The sequence below is a fragment of the Hemibagrus wyckioides genome, linkage group LG10, assembly GCF_019097595.1.
Source record: "Hemibagrus wyckioides isolate EC202008001 linkage group LG10, SWU_Hwy_1.0, whole genome shotgun sequence".
Taxonomy (NCBI): domain Eukaryota; kingdom Metazoa; phylum Chordata; class Actinopteri; order Siluriformes; family Bagridae; genus Hemibagrus; species Hemibagrus wyckioides.
The window spans coordinates 6,440,549-6,460,642 of NC_080719.1; the positions used below are offsets into that span (position 1 = coordinate 6,440,549).

The window sequence follows — 20,094 nt, forward strand, 5'->3', positions numbered from 1 at the left end:
CTACTGCTGTTCTTTAATATTCTGTGTAAACAAAATGGTACCATGTGATATCTCATTGTCAGGAACATTAATGTTTATATATCATGTGATGTACATAGTTCCTTCCGGTCTATGAGGAAACCACAGGATTGAAAAGAGACCTTGTTGCATCAAGAGTGTAGCAGCAGCAGTGAGATCTTATTCGAGAAACGATGCGGCTACTGGATTTGCTTATGATTTGTATATTTTTCTCCATGAACCTGACCATGATAGGTAGGATAAATAATTGATACGGTTTGGGTTATGAATTAATTAGCATTGCCATTGACATTATTGGCTTTATGTCATTAATTATTATAATAAATTAGTCAGCTAAAGATATTATGCCAGGGAAATATATTGTAATAGAGTTTTTCTGTTTGATTTATGCGAATGACAGTAATGACAGTATCTGGTAATATAGTTAGAATACATAAAGTGTATACTGGTTTAGTGAGTGAAATACAAAAACGCTGAAATAGAAAAACTTTGTTTTATCAAACTGCTAATTTATGCTTGACAAAGAGCATATTGCTAAAATGTTTTTATCAACATTGTCTGTTGTTCTACATCACGAAAAGGAGCCATCGCCTGTTTTCGGGTTCCCCAACATTGTAAAGAAAACTATTCAGAAGACGTTCCTCTGTGAGTTGGCAATTTTAAAAACATGACAGAATTTTTAAAAATATATTAACAATTGTTATACATTCAGAACTTCTTAAACACTCAGAAATTTTTCAGTAACTAAGAAAAATGTGAATGAATATGTTCTGAATTTATGTGTAATCATATTTATTTTTATATGAATGTTAAGCCTCTCTTTTTATCTTAAGGTTAAAACCAACTTATATAGGCTCATATATGGTGTGATGCACTCCAGATGAATGAATTCTTTATCAAATAAATTTTGTATAGTTTATATTGTATATGTATATAGTTACACTATATTGCCAAAAGTATTCGCTCACCCATCCAAATAATCAGAATCAGGTGTTCCAATCACTTCCATGGCCACAGGTGTATAAAATCAAGCACCTAGGCATGCAGACTGTTTTTACAAACATTTGTGAAAGAATGGGTCGCTCTCAGGAGCTCAGTGAATTCCAGCGTGGAACTGTGATAGGATGCCACCTGTGCAACAAATCCAGTCGTGAAATTTCCTCGCTCCTAAATATTCCACAGTCAACTGTCAGCTGTATTATAAGAACGTGGAAGTGTTTGGGAACGACAGCAACTCAGCCACGAAGTGGTAGGCCACGTAAACTGACGGAGCGGGGTCAGCGGATGCTGAGGCGCATAGTGCGAAGAGGTCGCCAACTTTCTGCAGAGTCAATCGCTGCAGACCTCCAAACTTCATGTGGCCTTCAGATTAGCTCAAGAACAGTGCGCAGAGAGCTTCATGGAATGGGTTTCCATGGCCGAGCAGCTGCATCCAAGCCATACATCACCAAGTGCAATGCAAAGCGTCGGATGCAGTGGTGTAAAGCACGTCTCCACTGGACTCTAGAGCAGTGGAGACGCGTTCTCTGGAGTGTCGAATCGCGCTTCTCCATCTGGCAATCTGATGGACGAGTCTGGGTTTGGCGGTTGCCAGGAGAACGGTACTTGTCTGACTGCATTGTGCCAAGTGTAAAGTTTGGTGGAGGGGGGATTATGGTGTGGGGTTGTTTTTCAGGAGCTGGGCTTGGCCCCTTAGTTCCAGTGAAAGGAACTCTGAATGCTTCAGCATACCAAGACATTTTGGACAATTCCATGCTCCCAACTTTGTGGGAACAGTTTGGAGCTGGCCCCTTCCTCTTCCGACATGACTGTGCACCAGTGCACAAAGCAAGGTCCATAAAGACATGGATGACAGAGTCTGGTGTGGATGAACTTGACTGGCCTGCACAGAGTCCTGACCTCAACCCGATAGAACACCTTTGGGATGAATTAGAGCAGAGACTGAGAGCCAGGCCTTCTCGTCCAACATCAGTGTGTGACCTCACAAATGCGCTTCTGGAAGAATGGTCAAAAATTCCCATAAACACACTCCTAAACCTTGTGGACAGCCTTCCCAGAAGAGTTGAAGCTGTTATAGCTGCAAAGGGTGGACCGACGTCATATTGAACCCTATGGATTAGGAATGGGATGTCACTTAAGTTCATATGCAAGTCAAGGCAGGTGAGCGAATACTTTTGGCAATATAGTGTATATTGTTTATATAGATACCTTATACTGAGGGGTTTACATCAGGAGTGTCTTTTTTCTGCCATTTGTAACAGTCAAATTTTCAGGACATCAGTATTCAAGTTATCAGTATTCAGGACAAAGAGATTTGTGGTTTCTCAGAAATACAAGTTACATTTCTTTATATAATCTATGAGAAAAAGTTAGTGGGTTGAGGTGATAAACAGTAACTCTGCTTCACACCAACCCACTCTTCCTATAACAACATATCGTTTGTTTTCTTACTTAATTAGACTGCTTCATTAAACTGTGCATTTTTTCAAACATTATTTTTATTGGGACCAATCTAAATATTACAAAATTAGGCAATTCTGTAACTTTCTGCAATAGATTTCTTAATCGCAGTGTAGTCACCACATTGACACTACACACTGTATTACACACTTTAATTCATCAATCCAAGTATTCAGATTATACCACAGATATGATGCCCAGAAAACATGTACATAATTTATAATGTATTGCCTAATGTGAAACCTTTTCAACAGGTGTCTTGAAAGCACAATGAGAAATTGTGAACCCCGTCAAACTCGCCATCCAACCCCAGACTTTTATATGAAAAGCATAACAGAGGAGGTAAAGCTCTCACATTCTTATTTTCAAGGCATATAAATATTAAGTACTTATTAAGTGCTTAATATTTATATGCTTATATTTATATGCTTAAGTGCTTAATATTATGTACTTATTAAGTACATAACACTTTGTGTTTTTGTTTTACTTAGTGTTGCTTACTAACACTCTAAATAATGTAAATAATGGGGGTCACTACATAACAAAGGCAACATGAGCAAAGAGAGGGACATCCAACAGGGACAAAAACATTAGATTACTTTAAGTACTATAAGAACTTAATGATAAATACAGTCCTTTGAAAGTATTGGAATGGCAAGGCCAGTCTTGAATGGCAAATCTAGTCTAAAACCACCTACCACCTTTGCCCCTGATGAAGTCCATGTCATGCTGGCTGTGAGTTTTGGGTCTTACTGCATGATGAAGTTCCTCCCAGTTAGAATTAATGCAGTTCTCTGTAGAGTTAATATTTCTATAGACTCTATAGATTTTCAAAAGCAGTCATACAAGCCCAAGCCATAATATTACATTCATCATGCTTGACCCATAAGCTTAACTGTTTTTGATGACAAACATATATCCACACGTTTCTCCTCTTTTTCCGTCACTTTGGTAGAGGTTAATATTGATTTTAGAATTTTTGTGGCTTATCTCTGTATTTGTGGATTTCAAACTGGCCTTCTGATTCTCACTGCTTATTATAGGTTTGCATCTTGTGGTATGGCTGCTACATTTCTGCCCTCAGTCTTCTTCTTGTGGATTTTGATTCACTTCACCCCTCCCCTGGTGAGGTGGTTGGTGATGTCCCTGACTTGTTTTGGGGGTTTTCATCACAGCTCTCCTAATGTTTCTGTCATCAACTGTGTCTGTTTTGCTTGGCCTATCAGTTCAATTTCTGGTTGTTGGTACATCAGTTGTTTCTTTCTTTTTCAGGACTTTCCAAGCTGTTATAATGGCTATGCCCAATGCTTTGCAATGGCTCTGATCCATTTTGTTTCTTTTCTCAGCTTGCTTTTCTCCCATAGACAGCTCTCTGGCATCATGTTGGCTAGACCTTTTTAAAAACAAATGTAGACTTCACAGGCAAAACCCAGGGTTCACACAATAGGTGCCAATAGGTGCCAATAGGTACACATCCAGCTGTAAATATCATGACAGTCTGACATTCTGATCTCATACTCATCTTTTGATATCAAACCCAAATGTCTTGTGTATGGCAAAAACAAAAGAATTGGCCTTGCCATTCCAATACTTCTACCACTGTAACTAAATTCAAGTATTGTAAATGTTACAGCTTTCACAAACCCCAGTGTGAGAATCCATGTTTGACCAAAGACTGGATTCTCACTCATTGTTGCTTGAGTATTATCAGAAGGTCCCTTTTTCTTTGTAATCACGTCAAGTTCCCTGTTCTTCTTCCCCTAGTATTTCAAAAGAACATAAGTACATTTCCCATGAACAAAACCATGACTAATACCCATGTCTTTAAGTGAAAGCACAATTTAACCTTTTGAACTAACATGCAGGGGACCTAAAATGTCTACACACCCCTGTTTAAACCACAGACTTTTGTAATAGAGAAAAGGAAACTAAGATAACTCATACCATTTATGTCTCCCACGCTTGATTTGGCAGTTTCCTTGCAAAAGTGCTCTGGTTCTATCAAATTGTGAGAGGATGACCTGTGCACAGCCCTTTCAAATCAATCCACAGGTTTTGAACGGGATTTAGATTTGAGGGCCATTCTAAAACGATGATCTTCAACAATGACATCCTGTACCTGCTTAGTAAGCTCTTTGCAAATGACTGCTTCAGCAGTTGGATAAAAATGACATTGACATTTTTAGAATCACATTCGCTGATGACAGCTACTTTTAAAGGCAATTGGGTGCCCCATTATAAATGTGTGTGCATTTTAGATTGGATATGATTTATCTTGGTTTAATATTTTTTTTACCTGCAACAGGAATTTCTAAGGGTATCCACTGTATAATCTTCATTGTTGAAGATCATCGTTTTAGAATGGCCCTCAAATCTAAATCCCGTTCAAAACCTGTGGATTGATTTGAAAGGGCTGTGCACAGGTCATCCTCTCACAATTTGATAGAACCAGAGCACTTTTACAAACCATCTCTTTGTTTCTCTCTCTTTCAAACCGTATACGATGCATGGTAAAATAAAACCAATAATATAACATATAACGATCGTTGTACAATATTTTACTGAGAAAAGAATTGAGAATTCTGATCACTTTCTAGTATTGTGAAATGAACTCATGTCATATATAACCCACTGCTTTCACAGGCCAAACTGGAGACAACGAATGGGCATGTAATCCATATTCCCCCCGAAGCCGTCATGAAAAGCGGTGGGACGCAGAACCAAAGTGTGCCCCTGATTGTATCAGTTCTCAGCAACAGCATTTTTAAGGTGAGTGACAGATTTTGCCCAATGCTGTCAGTAAATCTTTTTAGATTTTTTCTCCTTTTTCTCCTGGGGTACCAGAGAACCAGTTTTATACACCTGATTCGTATCATTTCATAGTTTTGCATATGTAACTATGGTTCTAACTGGAGGCCACTAATTCATTCAGGTAACTCAGATTGAGGCTACCTTCATGGGATTACATTTGTTTTGGTATTCAGCAAGGAAATGGGCAAAAGGGGAAGGGAAGGCGGCATTGGCAGCTTCTGATTTCACTTCCTTAAAGGATTTTCTGATTACAAAACCACTCTATGTTGTAGACTTTATGTTGAGCTTTTAAGGCTTTCCCAAAAGGACAGTCGAAGAAACTTTAAGGGGAGCCTAAGGGATAGTTTTGTTGTTTCCCCATACGACAAATCCCCCTCCAATTCCAATTTGTTTAATATCTGTTTTAATCTTTTTTCTTTTTTGATTATTATTTATTCTATTTTTTTTATTTTTACTAGTCTACTTCTAAATCTCACAGCACTCCTCCCCTGCTCTCAATATAGCTTATGTCTGTACATAACAAAAAGCAACATGATTATGCAGCTTGTTCAGGCTACCACCCACAAGTGGCAGCTTGTAGCATTTGAAAAAGAGGAAGCACTGATGTCTATTAGAATAAAGGAAGAATTTGTTATGTCTATCTGTGTGGTATGTGTTATCTGGTGGTCTGACCAACTGCTTAAATTTTTGCATGAACTCTAGACATATAAATGAGCCAAATGAACACAAATAATCAGATATTAACTTTATACTTCTTTATGAATTAAAACGATAAAACTCATTGGAACTGCTAACATTAGATTAGATTAGATTAGATTAGATTAGATTAGATTAGATTAGATTAGATTAGATTAGATTAGATTAGATTAGATTAGATTAGATGGTTAGGCAGTACAGCATCTTCAACGAGATCTCTTATTTGTTACACGGAGAAACTGTTCATCCAGGCAGGGCAAACAAAGTGTACTGTTCAACAGTTTCTCCAAAAAACACACCCAGTGCTCATGAATCCAGCTCACGCTGACATACTAAAAATCTGCTGTCCAATAACAGTAATCTTTGTTCATATGAAACCACAGTGTATTTGAATCTGTCATAAGGAGCCCAGTAATGTCATGCTTCGCTGGATTTTTATTGCCGTCACGTCTGTAGGGTCTAAAGGAGATTTTATGCAGGCTGTGCTTTTCACAGAGCACAATTTGCCTTAAACAAACTTGCAGTGGGATGTTTAATCATACAGGTTTAATTCCCTTCCACAGCTGAGAAAGCGCAGCTTGTTCTCTGTAATGGACGCTCATGTTATTAATTTTGTTATTGGATGGGAATTGCGTTCTAATATTCATCACTAATTGACAAAGAAACTATAGAAGCTTGGGCTTGTTTCATGTCTATAATGGGACTGGGTTCATACTGTAGAAAACCCAAACCACAGACACTAAACTTTGGTTTCTGTTATCCATCCTTTAAGTGTAATTTGTACTCTCATTAAACAGTGTATCTACTTTTAGCTTCTCCTCTATTGGCGAAAAACGACGATTGAGTAAATAATCCATGTTTTTCACAGTTGTTTTATCATTACATTCACATTCGTTACTCAACTGTGTTTGAAATTGGTATTCTTCAAAGAATGTGTCAGCAAAGTAGATGGAAAAATATCAGAGCATCAAATGTAGGGGCGTTTGATTCCTTGGCACAACTGCATGGATCTACTGTATAGATTAGAAAGAAATCAGCTCCAAACTTCGCTTCTTATCCATTTGCGTTGGTGGTGGTGTTGTGCTTGGTTCCCCAAAAGTGGAAAACTCTCTACAGTGAAACCTCTGAACATTGTATACACAGGCAACATCTGTTGAAGGATCTGTTCATGAGAGTGTCTTGGGTGTGTGGCTTGGTGCACAAGATCTCCACAACCTTTCTCAACCTGTTCAAATGCATTTTGTGAATACTAATCAGGTAAGGAATCCCAAACTTACAAACAATACTTGTATGCCTGTACACTGGAACCGTAGGTCACAGCAACATTAAATCGTTGTTTAGCGTATAGCAGACGTTTTACTGAAGAATATTTTTGGTCCATGCAATACAGACGTTTTTCTGATTTGTGTTTTCTTAAAAAACAACATATTTTTCAGACTGTGACTGGGAAATGTGTCTTTTGGAAGCAGTCAAACAATACAGGTCCTGAAAAACATTTTTTTTATTTTTTGTAATTTTTTCAAACGTTTTTGATTCGTTAATACTTATCACCTTCTTAAGAAAATAATAATGAGAAGACAAAAGGAAATAGATTATTCTTGTGCGTATTATTGAGGGAGAAACAAAAACCGTCATGTTGTTCTGTTACGTTTTCAAGAAGTTGTTATGATCGTATATTTAGATGTGCACATTACTATGTGTTCCTCAGGCCACTGGAGCAGTGACGGATGTACCACAAGCAAGAACAATACAGATTTTGTCTGCAGTTGCAATCACCTCAGTTTTTTTGCAGTGCTCATTGTGAGTTGATGCCTCAATGCATAATCATCTACGTAATGTCTTCCAATACGTAATGTTTGGATTGTTCATCTTTATCATATCTGGATGTCTCTCTTGTTCATATCGTTGGACACCGGCAGAGTCCTGGGAGTGTAGACCATAAAGATGTTCGCAATCTTGAATACATTACATACATTGGGTCTTCTTTCTCTGTGATATTCACAGCCATCATCATCATCCTGTTTTTAATTAAAAGGTATGTAGGCTACTCAATTATTCTCACATTATTCAGGCTTGTATACTAAATGGCAGGTAAATGATGCCCTCTAGTGGCTCGCTGCAGAACATTTCCATGTTCAGTGTCCATTTCAGTGAATGTGAAAAGACCAAACATTTTAGTAAATTATTTTCATGAATAGTTTTTTTTAAATGAATAGTACTTTTTTCCGTCTACGCAAGCTCGTTGTACTATATTATAAGTAGCAAACAAATGCAAGTGAACAAAATGACATAAAACAAGGCAGCAAACACTAGCATAATTTTACAACAACAATTTACGTAAAGCAAGACCTCAGTATCTTGGCAATGTTAGCCAGTCACTCCTTTTTTTTAAAAAAAAACAAACTACACCAACAGAACAAAATGAGCAAAAAGTAAATTTCTTGCTGACTTACTGCACTTAGCAAAGCCGGAGAAATATCATGTAAAAGTAGTGATGCTTCCTTTCCCAAAAAAAGTGTTGTGTTTCATGAAAATGTTGACTGCTGTTTAGCTGTTTTCAGTTTGTACTTCACCCTAGCTACTTCTACAGTCTTTTGACTAAAATAACATGGTGACGTCAGGTAACTACTAAATGTTAGCTCAGCCAGTCATGACTCAAAGCTCTAGAAATGTACCTGCTTGCTTATTAATATTTCATTATACACCATCACATATGACTGCCACCTCATCCACCTTCTCTCATTTTATGAAACAGGCTAAACTCATAAAATATGTTACCCTGATACAGCTTCATAGTATGACTAGTAATAGCTAGTGCTAAAATAATTAATATTACACAACAGTGAAGCACTGATTATATAAAATACAACTTACCTCAGCCACGACAACAAAAATATTGTTCACGAGACATGTCTTGGGAACCAAAGTGGCTTTTAAAGTCACCATATGCCCGCCACATGATTTTACCATTGTCTCCACAGGAAGAAGAAGACCAATCACTCGATTGTCATCCATGTGCAACTATCTGGTTCACTATTCCTGCTGCACGTCTTCTTTCTGGCCAGTACACTGGGGTCAGCAACAGAAAACAAGCAAATATGCCAGTGCCTTGGCCTCGTCTTACACTGGGCCCTGCTCGCCACTTTCACATGGATGGCTATTGAAGGTTTCCACTTGTACTTACTCCTTGTGAGGGTCTTTAACATCTACATCAGGAGATATTTGCTCAAACTAAGCTTAGTGGGCTGGGGTAAGTTGTGGTCCTACATCAGTATGATCGCAATCATTTCTTCTTAGTCATTAGCTTTGGTTTTCCTTTTTGTAATGTTTAACAATTGCACTGTTTTTCCTCTCTTGCTATAGGAGTGCCTATAATTACAGTGACGATCTGTGGACTGGCCGGTGAATATGGAAAATACAGTTTAACAGAAAGTAACAGCGAATCAAATCTGTAAGAAAAAGAAATAGTAATGCTTTACGTTAAGGAAATTATTTACTGGAATCTCTATTTATTTACTACTTATAGGTTAACAAACCATGTAGCCTTTCAGCCTTTAAGGCATTCAGCCTTAATACCCTATATGTATATCAACCAATGCACTAAAAATGACTAAAATAATGTTCAACTTGTAAAAACTCCTTAATGAACATGTATGAGTTTTGTTCTTATTTAGTCATGCATTCAGTGAACAGTACATGCAGTTGTGTTGCATTAAAAAGGTCAATTAATGCATGTATTCAATAAGCAACAATCTAGAAAATAATCCCATTTTTATTTTGATGCAGCGCCACACAAAGCAGGGTTGCCTTTACCACCTCAAAATACTGTTTTCACAACCAGGGAATTCAGGTTTTAAGTGTGTGAAAAAACTTCAGTTTCAGTTAAACTTCAGTTTGTGTGTGAAAAAATTTCTGACATGATTTATCTTTACACCTTCCATTTTGACAGAGGTTAATTCCTATTATTAATTCCTCTTATGACTTACCTTCCCTTACCAGCCCCACGTTATTCTCTGTTAATTAGATGAAAGGTTCAGCTTGTAACGATACTGAGAAACAAAATACTTAATGTCACATCATTATATCTGTTTCTAAAGTGTGGTAGACTAGAGCAAAATTAAATTACATTAATGTGGACTATGTAAGTCCCTGTGTACAGTAAGTTGTGATGTAGGAACAAGTCCCGTAATATAAACCTTGAGACCAGCACCATAGTAAGTGGTGTTATTATGAAAAATGAATGAACATCTTCTGACCAATCAGATTTGAGATTTCAGTGACGCTGTGGTACAACTTACTTTATTAACATTAACGGCGAAGTACACGGTTTGTTACTGTTAGTGAGTTAAAGTGACCTTAAAGTGAAGTGTTACCAATGAACCATTCATGTCTATGTTGTGTATCTACATGACCGCATTTGCATTTCTTGCCCTTTTTGCAGCTGCTGGCTAACCAGTAGGATTGTGAGTTACATAACAGTGAACGGTTATTTGGGGCTGGTGTTACTCTTCAACACAGTGATCATGGTTGTGATTGTGGTGAAGATGTGGCAGTTAAAACTGAGAGGTGTCCAGACTGGGAGCAGATTAAAAAGGCTGTGGAAAGACTGTGCGACACTGCTGGGGATCAGTGCGGTGTTGGGACTCCCATGGGGACTGGCCTTTTGCACCTATGGACCCCTGAAACTACCAGGGATTTATCTCTTCACTATCTTTAATGCTTTGCAAGGTACCTTGATGCTAATTCTTCTTGATTTTTCACCATTACGCTTTCCTCCGTTATCTTTAATACGTTTCTGTGTTTAAAGGAGTGGATGAACATGATGTTGTTTTCCATCACTGTGTCTTCCAGGTGTTTTTGTGTCCCTGTGGTACTTGTCAATCACATGCAAGCCAACCTTTGAGGAGAGGAGTACAACAAAGAATTTCTCCCTGAGTAATTCAGCTCATGACGGTGCCACAAGCCACGTGTTGAACTGAGGTTTAATAGATGAGACATAAAACTGATATTCCCGAGATAATATAAATGAAGTACTGTTTTAAATACACAATTCAAAAGTCAATCAAAAATGTATTTATGATTTACAGCATTCTGCCTGAATCTTAATGTTTTATAAAGTTAAATGGAATGTGAAATTGAGATTTATGTCTTCCGCATGTTTATACATATTTATATGTGAACACAACGCTAGATTCAGGTTAGTTCATACATGCTTATGGAATCTGCTGATGGCTTTACTGTTTAAGGGTTTTGTTATCTGTTGTTCGCGTTTCCATCTTATCTGTGAAAATAAGACAATTGTTGTATTGTTGTTGTGTGTATATAAAGCAATCCATAAGAAAATGGTTTATTTTTCTCAGACATATTCAGACAGTTTGAGCAGTGAAATAACGGTGAAAACCATTCATGGCTTCTTCAAGGGAAGACGTCTACCCTAAAATACGAATAAAGTAACATGGACATCAAAATTTAGATAAAAACACATGATCAATATAATCATTATATCATTTTCACTGCATTTACACCCGCTGATATGAGACTGTTATGTTCATGTGATTTTACCGATTTCCCAGTTAATAACATGCAATAAAATCCCAGTACATATGAGATCTGAGTGGTCTGTTTGTAATGATTACACGCTGCAGTAGTATGAATATTTTTCATTTCATTACATTTCTGTACCGCTTACTCGATCTATACTCGGGTCACGGGGAGCCTCAGTCTCCGGTGTCATCAGGCATCAAGGCAGGATACACCCTGGATGGAGTGCCAGCCCATCGCAGGGCACACACACACACACATATACTTCTAAGTAGTATAGATTGCATTTCAATATCGTCAAAGTTTGGATGAATCAACACATAGTTTTAACCACCACTAGACTATTTTAACCTCATATCAACAACCTAACGATTTTAACGCCACTTGGTGGGTTTACCTGGACTCTGGTGTACCTGGCTCAGTGGTTCTGGCACCTGGGACTCGGCCTGGGATTTCTCCTTCCACCATCTTTGTCCATTCTTCTTCAAACAGCGCTCGTTCTTTCTGTAATGCCCTCTGGCTCTCCTTTAACTTGTCCATGTGTTGCCTTATCTCCTCTCTTTCTCTCAGTTTCCCCCTCTGAATCATTGCCTCATATTCTTTCATTTTCTCCTTTCTTTCTCCATATCTGCCTGTATCATTTCTTTGTACTGTCTCATCCTCTCCTTCTCTTTTTCCATATCTGTCTGTATCATCTTCTTGAATTCTATCATCTCCTCTCTTTCTTTTGCTCTCTCTCTCTCCATTCTCTCCTTGGATTTCTCTAGATCGCAGAGCCTTTGTTCCATCTCCTTCAGCCTTTCGGCCAGGAACGTTTGTTCATCCGACCACCTCCTTTCATCCTCCCTATGTTTCTCTTCTTCCTTTCTCCACCTCTTAGTTTCCTTAGTGCTCCTCAGGCTGTCCTCCTTCAGCCATTTTTCCCCGATCTTCTCCATCTCTTTCCTTAACACATACATCCAGTCTGGACTCGGGCCCATCTTCTCAGCTGCCAGCATATCCTTCAACCTGTCGTTCTCATCTCTCGTCCTGCGGTTCACCACTGTCCCTTCCTTGGACCACTTTTGATAGATACTGACCACTGCAGACCGGGAACACCTCCACAGGAGCTGACGTTTTGGAGGTGCTCTGATCCAGTCGTCTAGCCATCACAATTTGGCCCTCGTCAAACTCGCTCAAATCCTTACGCTTGTCCATTTTTCCTGCTTCTAACACATCAACTTTGAGGACAAAATGTTCACTTGCTGCCCAATATATCCCACCCACTAACAGGTGCCATGATGAGGAGATCATCAGTGTTATTCACTTCACCTGTCAGTGCTCATAATGTTATGGCTGATCGGTGTTTAATCTTATAATTTGATATGGCATGGCATCAATTTCAGGAATTATTTTTTCTGTCTTTATTTCCTCACACTGCAGTAATGAGGTCTCTCTCTCTCTCTCTCTCTCTGAATATTTCGAGTTGTTTCTATTTTATTCTTTATTAAACTGTTTATCTAATGAACTTCAGGCATGTAAAATAAGAGCAATAATCATTTTTAGCCTAGAAGGGGATCCTCTGATTAAGATGCCACTCCAAATGTTCAGCAGCAGCTCTGCTCATCAGGACCTTTTGGTACCAGGTTACATTTTTCCTCCTGACTTATTAGCCTAACTTTTTAATAAATCCTATATTTCATTCTATTATGTTCTGAAGTTCTAAGATGGATTAAATATTCACCCAACCTCTTGCAATATTTACATATAACCTGCTTGAAACTTCATTAAGCCACATTTAGGAAAGTTATGTATGTATACAGGATTTTCATGAGTAACTATATATTTTTTGTAAACGATCCTAAACAATTTACCTACAACTAATTTTCTCTTGATGAATGAGGCCCGGCAGCAGAAAGTATTTTGCATACAAAGATTTATTAAATTGAAGATGTAATGACAATCAAGATTAAAAAAAAAAACATTATAAATGTATAAAAAAGTGCACAAAACCTCTTTACAGCATCAATTGTACAGACATGTTTGAATAAATAGTATAAATTAGAAAAAGACAAATTCATGTTCGGTTAAAATCTCTCCATAAGGCACATTAACAGTGACTGAAAATGTACCGAGTAAAATAGTTTCCCTGAACCTTACTGACCTTATGCAAATGACCAACTTGGTAGACTGGAAGCCAGAGAGCGCTATTGCTGTTCGTTCCAATAAAACGAATGTCATTTCTTATTTCCTACAAAACGAGTCATTTAAAAAAAATGTGAATTTCTTTGCACCGTTACTTCGGATTATAAGCTGCCTGAGTAGAGAAAACCCGTCGCAAAAAGGCAAAAAAAAAGCCATCACATTGTAGAATTCCTAAACTGCACACTATTATGATGCAAACAGTTATTGCTGAATTTCTTTTTGTACATGAACACAATTTACACAAGTGAGGAGCAGGCAGTGTCTAGAAGCTGCTGCTGTTTTTCCTTTAAAGGAAAAAAATCACAATCAACAGATGTTGTTATAACCTGTAGTGAAACAATCACTGATGATCAAGAATTTAAAAAATCAGACAAAAACAAAACCATCACACTGAAACGTTAAGCAATATAACCCAAGATGCATTTAGAACATGCTGTCTTAGCATGCTATAATAAATAATCATTATATTAGCATGCACTTTTATTTTTGGATGGACCATCAATAGGTTTGTGCCCTGCATTTTGTGACAACAGCAACCAGGAATTAGAGATCAAACAAGAGACACATGCATTTAATGGACACAAACCGAGCGGTATTCACGACTACTGTATTAAGCAGCTCGTTCGAACCTCGTCGAGCAAAACATCGTCATAAAACCGTCCGCTCTACCACCGCCGTCTAGATCAGATGGACTCGTAGACACAATAGAGCTGATGTGTTTAAAAAAATTCAAACCATTTCTTTAACACACTGAGCAACATCAGGGGACACATCAATATGCCGTATTTCATGAACATTTATACTTAATTTACAAACAGGAAACTAGGAGCCAGGTAGGAGGCGTTTGGTGCACTGGAATTGGAAGAAGAAGAAAAAAATATTTACAAGCACTACAAAAATGCAAAATATTTTACAGTGCCAAAAATATATATATAAAAAATATAATTAAAAAAAAAAAAAAAAAAAAAGACACAAAATGGATTACACGTCTTAAACCGTCAATTGAATCCTGATCCTATGAATATTTACTAATGCCCATACTTAATTTTTTTAATTGATTTTTTGTTTTTTTAAAAAAAAATTTTTTTCAAAGGAATTCCCCAAAAACAACAACAAAAAAAAAAAGCAGGAATCAGCATTTATATAGTCATGTTGGATTGGTAGAGTCTGCCACTGGAGACAAAGTGACTGAGCCTCGAGGAGACGCTCGGAGGTGCAACAAGGTCACCAGGTCTCCTTCAAGTCCTCTGCGAGGGGGGACGGCAGCGTGTCGGCGGTGCACGGGGAGTCCGTTGCGGGCGACGACGCCGTCACTGCCGCCGCCGGGTGCTGCTTGGGGCCGCAGCAGGGTTTGAAGAGGCGAGGGTCGATGATGACTTCGCCAAAACGGCCTTTATAAACAATGCCGCAGCACACTTTCTGTCTGCAAGTGTAGAGACCGTAAAATTCTCACTCAACATATTTTGACCAATAGAAAGGACCGACTAAAAACTGCTACAACATCTGGTGTTGGTCTGATACCATGCTCACGGTCAGATTTTAACATCTGATACTATGTGCCATTTGCACTCATATCATATCTATCTATCTATCTATCTATCTATCTATCTATCTATCTATATCTTTCTATATCTATATATAATCTCTCTCTATCTATCTATCTATCTATCTATCTATATCTATCTATCTATATCTATATCTATCTATATCTATCTATACACATACATACACACACACATTATACATATACAGATACAGTCATGCTTGCTGAACAGATGACATGAAATGACAGTGGCCTTGACATTTTTCATGATTTCTAATGCTAAATCAAATTAACTATCAAGAGCATGGTCCTACAAGTAACCTGATAAAGCCTCACAGTACATAATACACACAAAAAGCATATTTAAACATAATATCTGTCATAAGAGTGAGAGAGAGAGCAAGGCACTTGTCCAGGCACATCCTTGATTTAAGATAAGGCTCAAATCTTATACATAAATCTCCAAGCCACATTAAGTGTATAAGAATAGGTCTTTTGGTAGATTTTTGCTATCAAGTGGCTACAGTATCACCAAATACCTTTTCCAGTAGGAGAGGTCAAGGAATGAGAAGCCTGCTGGAGTTGGGCGTCTTTGCTTGGTCTCGACGTCTGAGCCGTCATCTGATTGGTTACTGTGGCTGGGAGACTGAGACGGAGACATGCTGGATGTAGTGCTGTGGGCATCAGAGTCTGGACAGAAGGAAACAAACAAAAAGAATGAATAAGTCTGAGCATTCATTTTAATATCATATGCATATAGCAGACTCCATACACTTTCACAAACTCTTATGGTCTAGTTACAGATCTGGAACCTGCACCGTTTTCCACATCAAACCAGACACGAGACTCACTTTGCCGTTTAAACTTGTGCAGCTTCTTCAGCTTGCTTTTCTTCTTCCCGTCGATATTCTTCACTTTTTTGGGCTTCGTCAACTTGAAGCCAGGTCCAGCCCTCGCGTCCACCACCTTAAAGAAATCGACGACGAAATAAAATCAAAATAACGCAAGGATTGTAAACATGAATCACTCTGCAAGCTTGACGGACACGATACGTACATGACTCCAGTTCTTCTTGGATCCGTGTGGTAACTTTTTCCATCGCTTTACGAGCAATACACAGGCATTGCAGATGTCGCCGACTCGGTCTTCAGATAAACTAATAACAAAAAACGGGCACAAAAACATCATTTAATACTGATCTGTAAAAAAACAAAACAATACTGATTCCTGGAAATTTGTTATGTTTATTTTTAAAGGCTTCATCATGAGAAGTGCAGATATTTATCCTTCAAGATTAATAACTGCATATTTCAGAAAAGAAACATTCAGACCAATTCTAGTGCAGTAATAAGAAGCTGGTTGGATAGGAGAGTGTTTTTCAGTCCGTTTTTATCGTGCACCGTTTTATTCAAAGGCTTTCACAGAAGCTTGCTTTGCCTATGCATCATTTATCAAACCTGATAAACAGAAATCCTATAAATACTGTAAGAAATCATGTTCATTTTGTATTATAGGTAACTGGGGTTTTCTTCAGAATTGCTCACTCTTGCACAGATGACTGGCAAAACAGGGTCATGTTTTCTTTTTTTAAAACCAGTCACTATGACTTGCTGTGTCTAGACAGACAGGAAAATGCTGCACTGTGCAACATGTGAATAAGAAGGCGGATGAAAACTGTAAACAGTAATAAGGGTAGTAATATGGGCTAAGGATTACGCTGCAGCGATTCTCACCCGAAGCAGAGGCGAAAGGTTTCCTCGTATCTGCTGCTGTCTGTGAAGCGGGAGCTGGACGACTTGGTCTTGCAAATGCAGCAGCCTTCGTGGCTACGATAAATCTTGGATTTGTGAAATCCAAACATGTCTGGTTCATCCTGTAAGTGCATTAAAAAAAAAAAAAAAGACAGACAGGGACATGGTTTAAAAAGGACATAAAAAAATTAATCACACTCCAAGGCAGACAACACCTTATAACATACTTGTATACACTAGCTTTATATATACAGAGTTAATATGAGAAATGAAAATATAAAACTTTGTTAAAACGGAGCTTGCATACAAGAAATGATCCGTAGTGCTTCGGCTTTATTTATACTGGTGCTTCGGCTTTATTTATACTGGTGCTTCGGCTTTATTTATACTGGTGCTTCGGCTTTATTTATACTGGTGCTTCGGCTTTATTTATACTGGTGCTTCGGCTTTATTTGCCAACATGTTACTTCGATTAAGCCTTCACATATTTTTCACACCCTTTCCAACCTTCAAAATAAATAAATGAAAATTTTTGAGGGGGAAATGCATGCATTTTTTTCCTATTCCATCTCCTTTCAGTTTATATTAACAGAAATATAAAATTATAGTCAATCATTTCCAAAAATTTTTTTATTTCCCCTGGACTGGGAGTAAGCTCTTCCCAGATACACTTTTACTGAAAGGATTCAGTGACCATCACACACCTCTACAGAGCATGCAGCAATAGGAAATATCAGTATCAGCATCAGCAACAAAGCTCTGCTCATCATATTTTTCTAATAAATCCTTTTTCGTGGTCAAAAATCATTCACACAAGCCCCCCCCAAAAAAACCGCATCAAGAAAACGATTTAAGCTCCATTACGTGCAAGATGTGCGATATTTCACTGCGTCCAGGGGCGAACTATCCGCTTTATTTTTGCGATTCGCAAAACCGAAAGTACATCAGGACAACGGCTTTTTAAAGAGGGAAGTTGGATAAAGGTTTATTTTTAAAAGAGAAAGAGAAAAACGCGTGCATCAGACGGTTTTTTCGGATGATTGTGCGTGTCTGTGTGCACAGAACTTCAACTTAAAGCGCGCGCATTTGAATGGATGCGGATCAGTTCAGTGTGAACAGCTGAAGAGTCTCAACAGATACAACCAACAGGGCTCGCTTAACAACTAGGAAATATCGAAATACCGAAAGAGTAGGCTGTAGATGTGTTTAGGATTCACAGTAATTCAACTGGAACAATATTTTAAATATAAAAAGCAGCGAGATTCGTTAACTAACGCGGTTTGTGTTCATGGAAGCGCGAGACAAAAAACACACGCGCGCGCACACACACACACAGAGAGAGTGGGAGGTCCCGTGCGTTTCTTTCTTTCTTTCTTTTACGCGTATTTACAACAAATTCTCGTCCAGGCTGAATTTCTACGCTCGTTTCATAACACGTCGGGTCGAATCTTTCGGCGAAAATGTTAGAATTAACGTGTGCCCGTTTCCTTTTACTCAAACTTTCGCCCACTGAGAGCGCCAAATCTTCCTCGGACGGTAGTTAGCTATTGTTAGCATGCTGCCATGCCACGCGCTGCGTCCGTGCACGCGCTGCCACACACACACACACCATTGTTAAACGTACATATTCTCCGCCGCACGCGCACTCGTGTAAACACGCTCCACACAACGCATTACATACATGTCACGGCGTTTAATCACGACTTCGCCGCCGTTAACGAGCGAGAGCTTACCGTCGGAAACTTTGAAATTCCGTCCGTCTATTCCTCCGTACTGCGCATGTCTTACTACGGACCGAACGCACATGAATGGAGGAGCCTCATTAGCATACAAATACCAGAGGAAAACGACGTTATGTGGACCGGAAGTCCATATAAGGAGCGTTAGCGCCTCAGTTTAAACGTCAACTCCACCAATCGATGAGCTCCCTTTTCGCCATTTAAGAATGTTGCATCATGGGATATGTAGGAGTAGTAAACGCTCGCCGACGTGTTGGGGAGCGTTTAGAGAACTCGCCTTCCCAGAATGCTTCGCTCTGGCGTACATGGCGTTGTGTTTATTTTTGCAAAGGCGACAAAAAGAGCGCGAAATCAGGTTTTTTTTGTTATCTCAACCAGTATCCAGACAAGCCCCGCCTCCTGCACATATAAACAACCCGCCTTCTGGTGTGTGTCTGGAAAACTGGTTCATAAGTTTATAAAATGTAATAAAAAAAATGTACACGGTGCTATTTGAGCTGAAATAGTACAAAAGTTAGATTTGAGCAATGTAGGCTTTATATATTTCATATAATTATAGATTCACAGAAATCTATCTATCTATCTATCTATCTATCTATCTATCTAGATATGTCTTATGTAGCACATCTGATCCCAATCTCCATCCATTCACCCATTTATCCATCCATCCATCCTTCCAACCAGCCAGCCAGTGAGTCAATAATTGTTAAAGTTGAGTCAAGACACATCTGTCATAATATATATTAAGTGTTGGTACTGGTTCACAGCCATTGCTGGATATAAAGTTTACCTATATGGTTGATGACAGTGGTCATTAAATGTCCATGCATAAAGATATTTACGAACGACAAAAGTCCTTCGTCCCGCAAAACACTCCTAAGACTCTAGAAGGAGAAGCAAGCTGATGACCAAGAAAAGTCTCGCTGATCATTTTGTTGAGCGCCATCATAACGAATGTTTTCTCGTTTCCAGTTGTTAGACACCTAAAAAGAATCAAGTGAGTAAAGATACAAGTATTTCATAATAACGAATGGCTTCACCTCCTACAGCCGCAAACGTCTGTTCTGTTTACTTCGATTAACTATTATTATATTTATATAGGAAAGCATAATGGATATATAATGGCTGTAACCAAATATGAAAACATTATTCTAAGAAATATGCGAATACGGTGTAAACTGATACAAATACAGATATAAATAGGAGGTGCACTGGTCAGTTGTTTAAGAGCTTGCCAGAGAGGTTCATAGGGCATCTGGTTGAGCGCAGAGGTGTGAATAGAGACAGTGATCCTTAGAGGAAGTAAACCCTTAATGTTTAGGCCACTCCCACTTTAGATACAGATACAGTA

At 38.4% G+C, this 20,094-nt stretch overlaps 2 protein-coding genes across 2 annotated transcripts; one reads left to right on the plus strand and one right to left on the minus strand.

Moving 5' to 3' along the window:
• Positions 1-96: 96 nt before the first annotated feature.
• Positions 97-11,592, plus strand: adgrg3 (adhesion G protein-coupled receptor G3). The gene is made up of 12 exons (XM_058401775.1): positions 97-252; positions 600-663; positions 2,733-2,820; positions 5,122-5,247; positions 7,129-7,242; positions 7,422-7,467; positions 7,694-7,785; positions 7,905-8,020; positions 8,967-9,235; positions 9,349-9,436; positions 10,427-10,713; positions 10,837-11,592. Exons 1-12 carry the CDS (start codon positions 192-194, stop codon positions 10,962-10,964), a joined length of 1,479 nt encoding a protein of 492 aa, XP_058257758.1. The 5' UTR covers positions 97-191; the 3' UTR covers positions 10,965-11,592.
• A 1,842-nt stretch (positions 11,593-13,434) lies between these two features.
• Positions 13,435-18,862, minus strand: sinhcafl (SIN3-HDAC complex associated factor, like). The gene is made up of 6 exons (XM_058400225.1): positions 18,738-18,862; positions 16,987-17,126; positions 16,310-16,409; positions 16,105-16,219; positions 15,793-15,943; positions 13,435-15,133 (listed from the first exon to the last, which is right to left on the minus strand). The coding sequence occupies exons 2-6, from the start codon at positions 17,112-17,114 to the stop codon at positions 14,935-14,937; spliced, it is 693 nt and encodes a 230-aa protein (XP_058256208.1). The 5' UTR covers positions 17,115-17,126; positions 18,738-18,862; the 3' UTR covers positions 13,435-14,934.
• Positions 18,863-20,094: the final 1,232 nt, after the last annotated feature.

Bases quoted from the DNA above. Each gene is read 5' to 3' on its own strand.
- adgrg3 (XM_058401775.1), top strand. From the start codon at position 192: ATGCGGCTACTGGATTTGCTTATGATTTGTATATTTTTCTCCATGAAC. The intron at 664-2,732 runs GTGAGTTGGCAA...CCTTTTCAACAG, and splicing joins TATTCAGAAGACGTTCCTCT to GTGTCTTGAAAGCACAATGA. The intron at 7,243-7,421 runs GTAAGGAATCCC...CATATTTTTCAG, and splicing joins ATTTTGTGAATACTAATCAG to ACTGTGACTGGGAAATGTGT.
- sinhcafl (XM_058400225.1), bottom strand. From the start codon at position 17,114: ATGTTTGGATTTCACAAATCCAAGATTTATCGTAGCCACGAAGGCTGC. The intron at 16,410-16,986 runs GTGAGAATCGCT...TTTTGTTATTAG, and splicing joins ACCTTTCGCCTCTGCTTCGG to TTTATCTGAAGACCGAGTCG. The intron at 15,944-16,104 runs GTGAGTCTCGTG...CCTTCTGTCCAG, and splicing joins GCACAAGTTTAAACGGCAAA to ACTCTGATGCCCACAGCACT.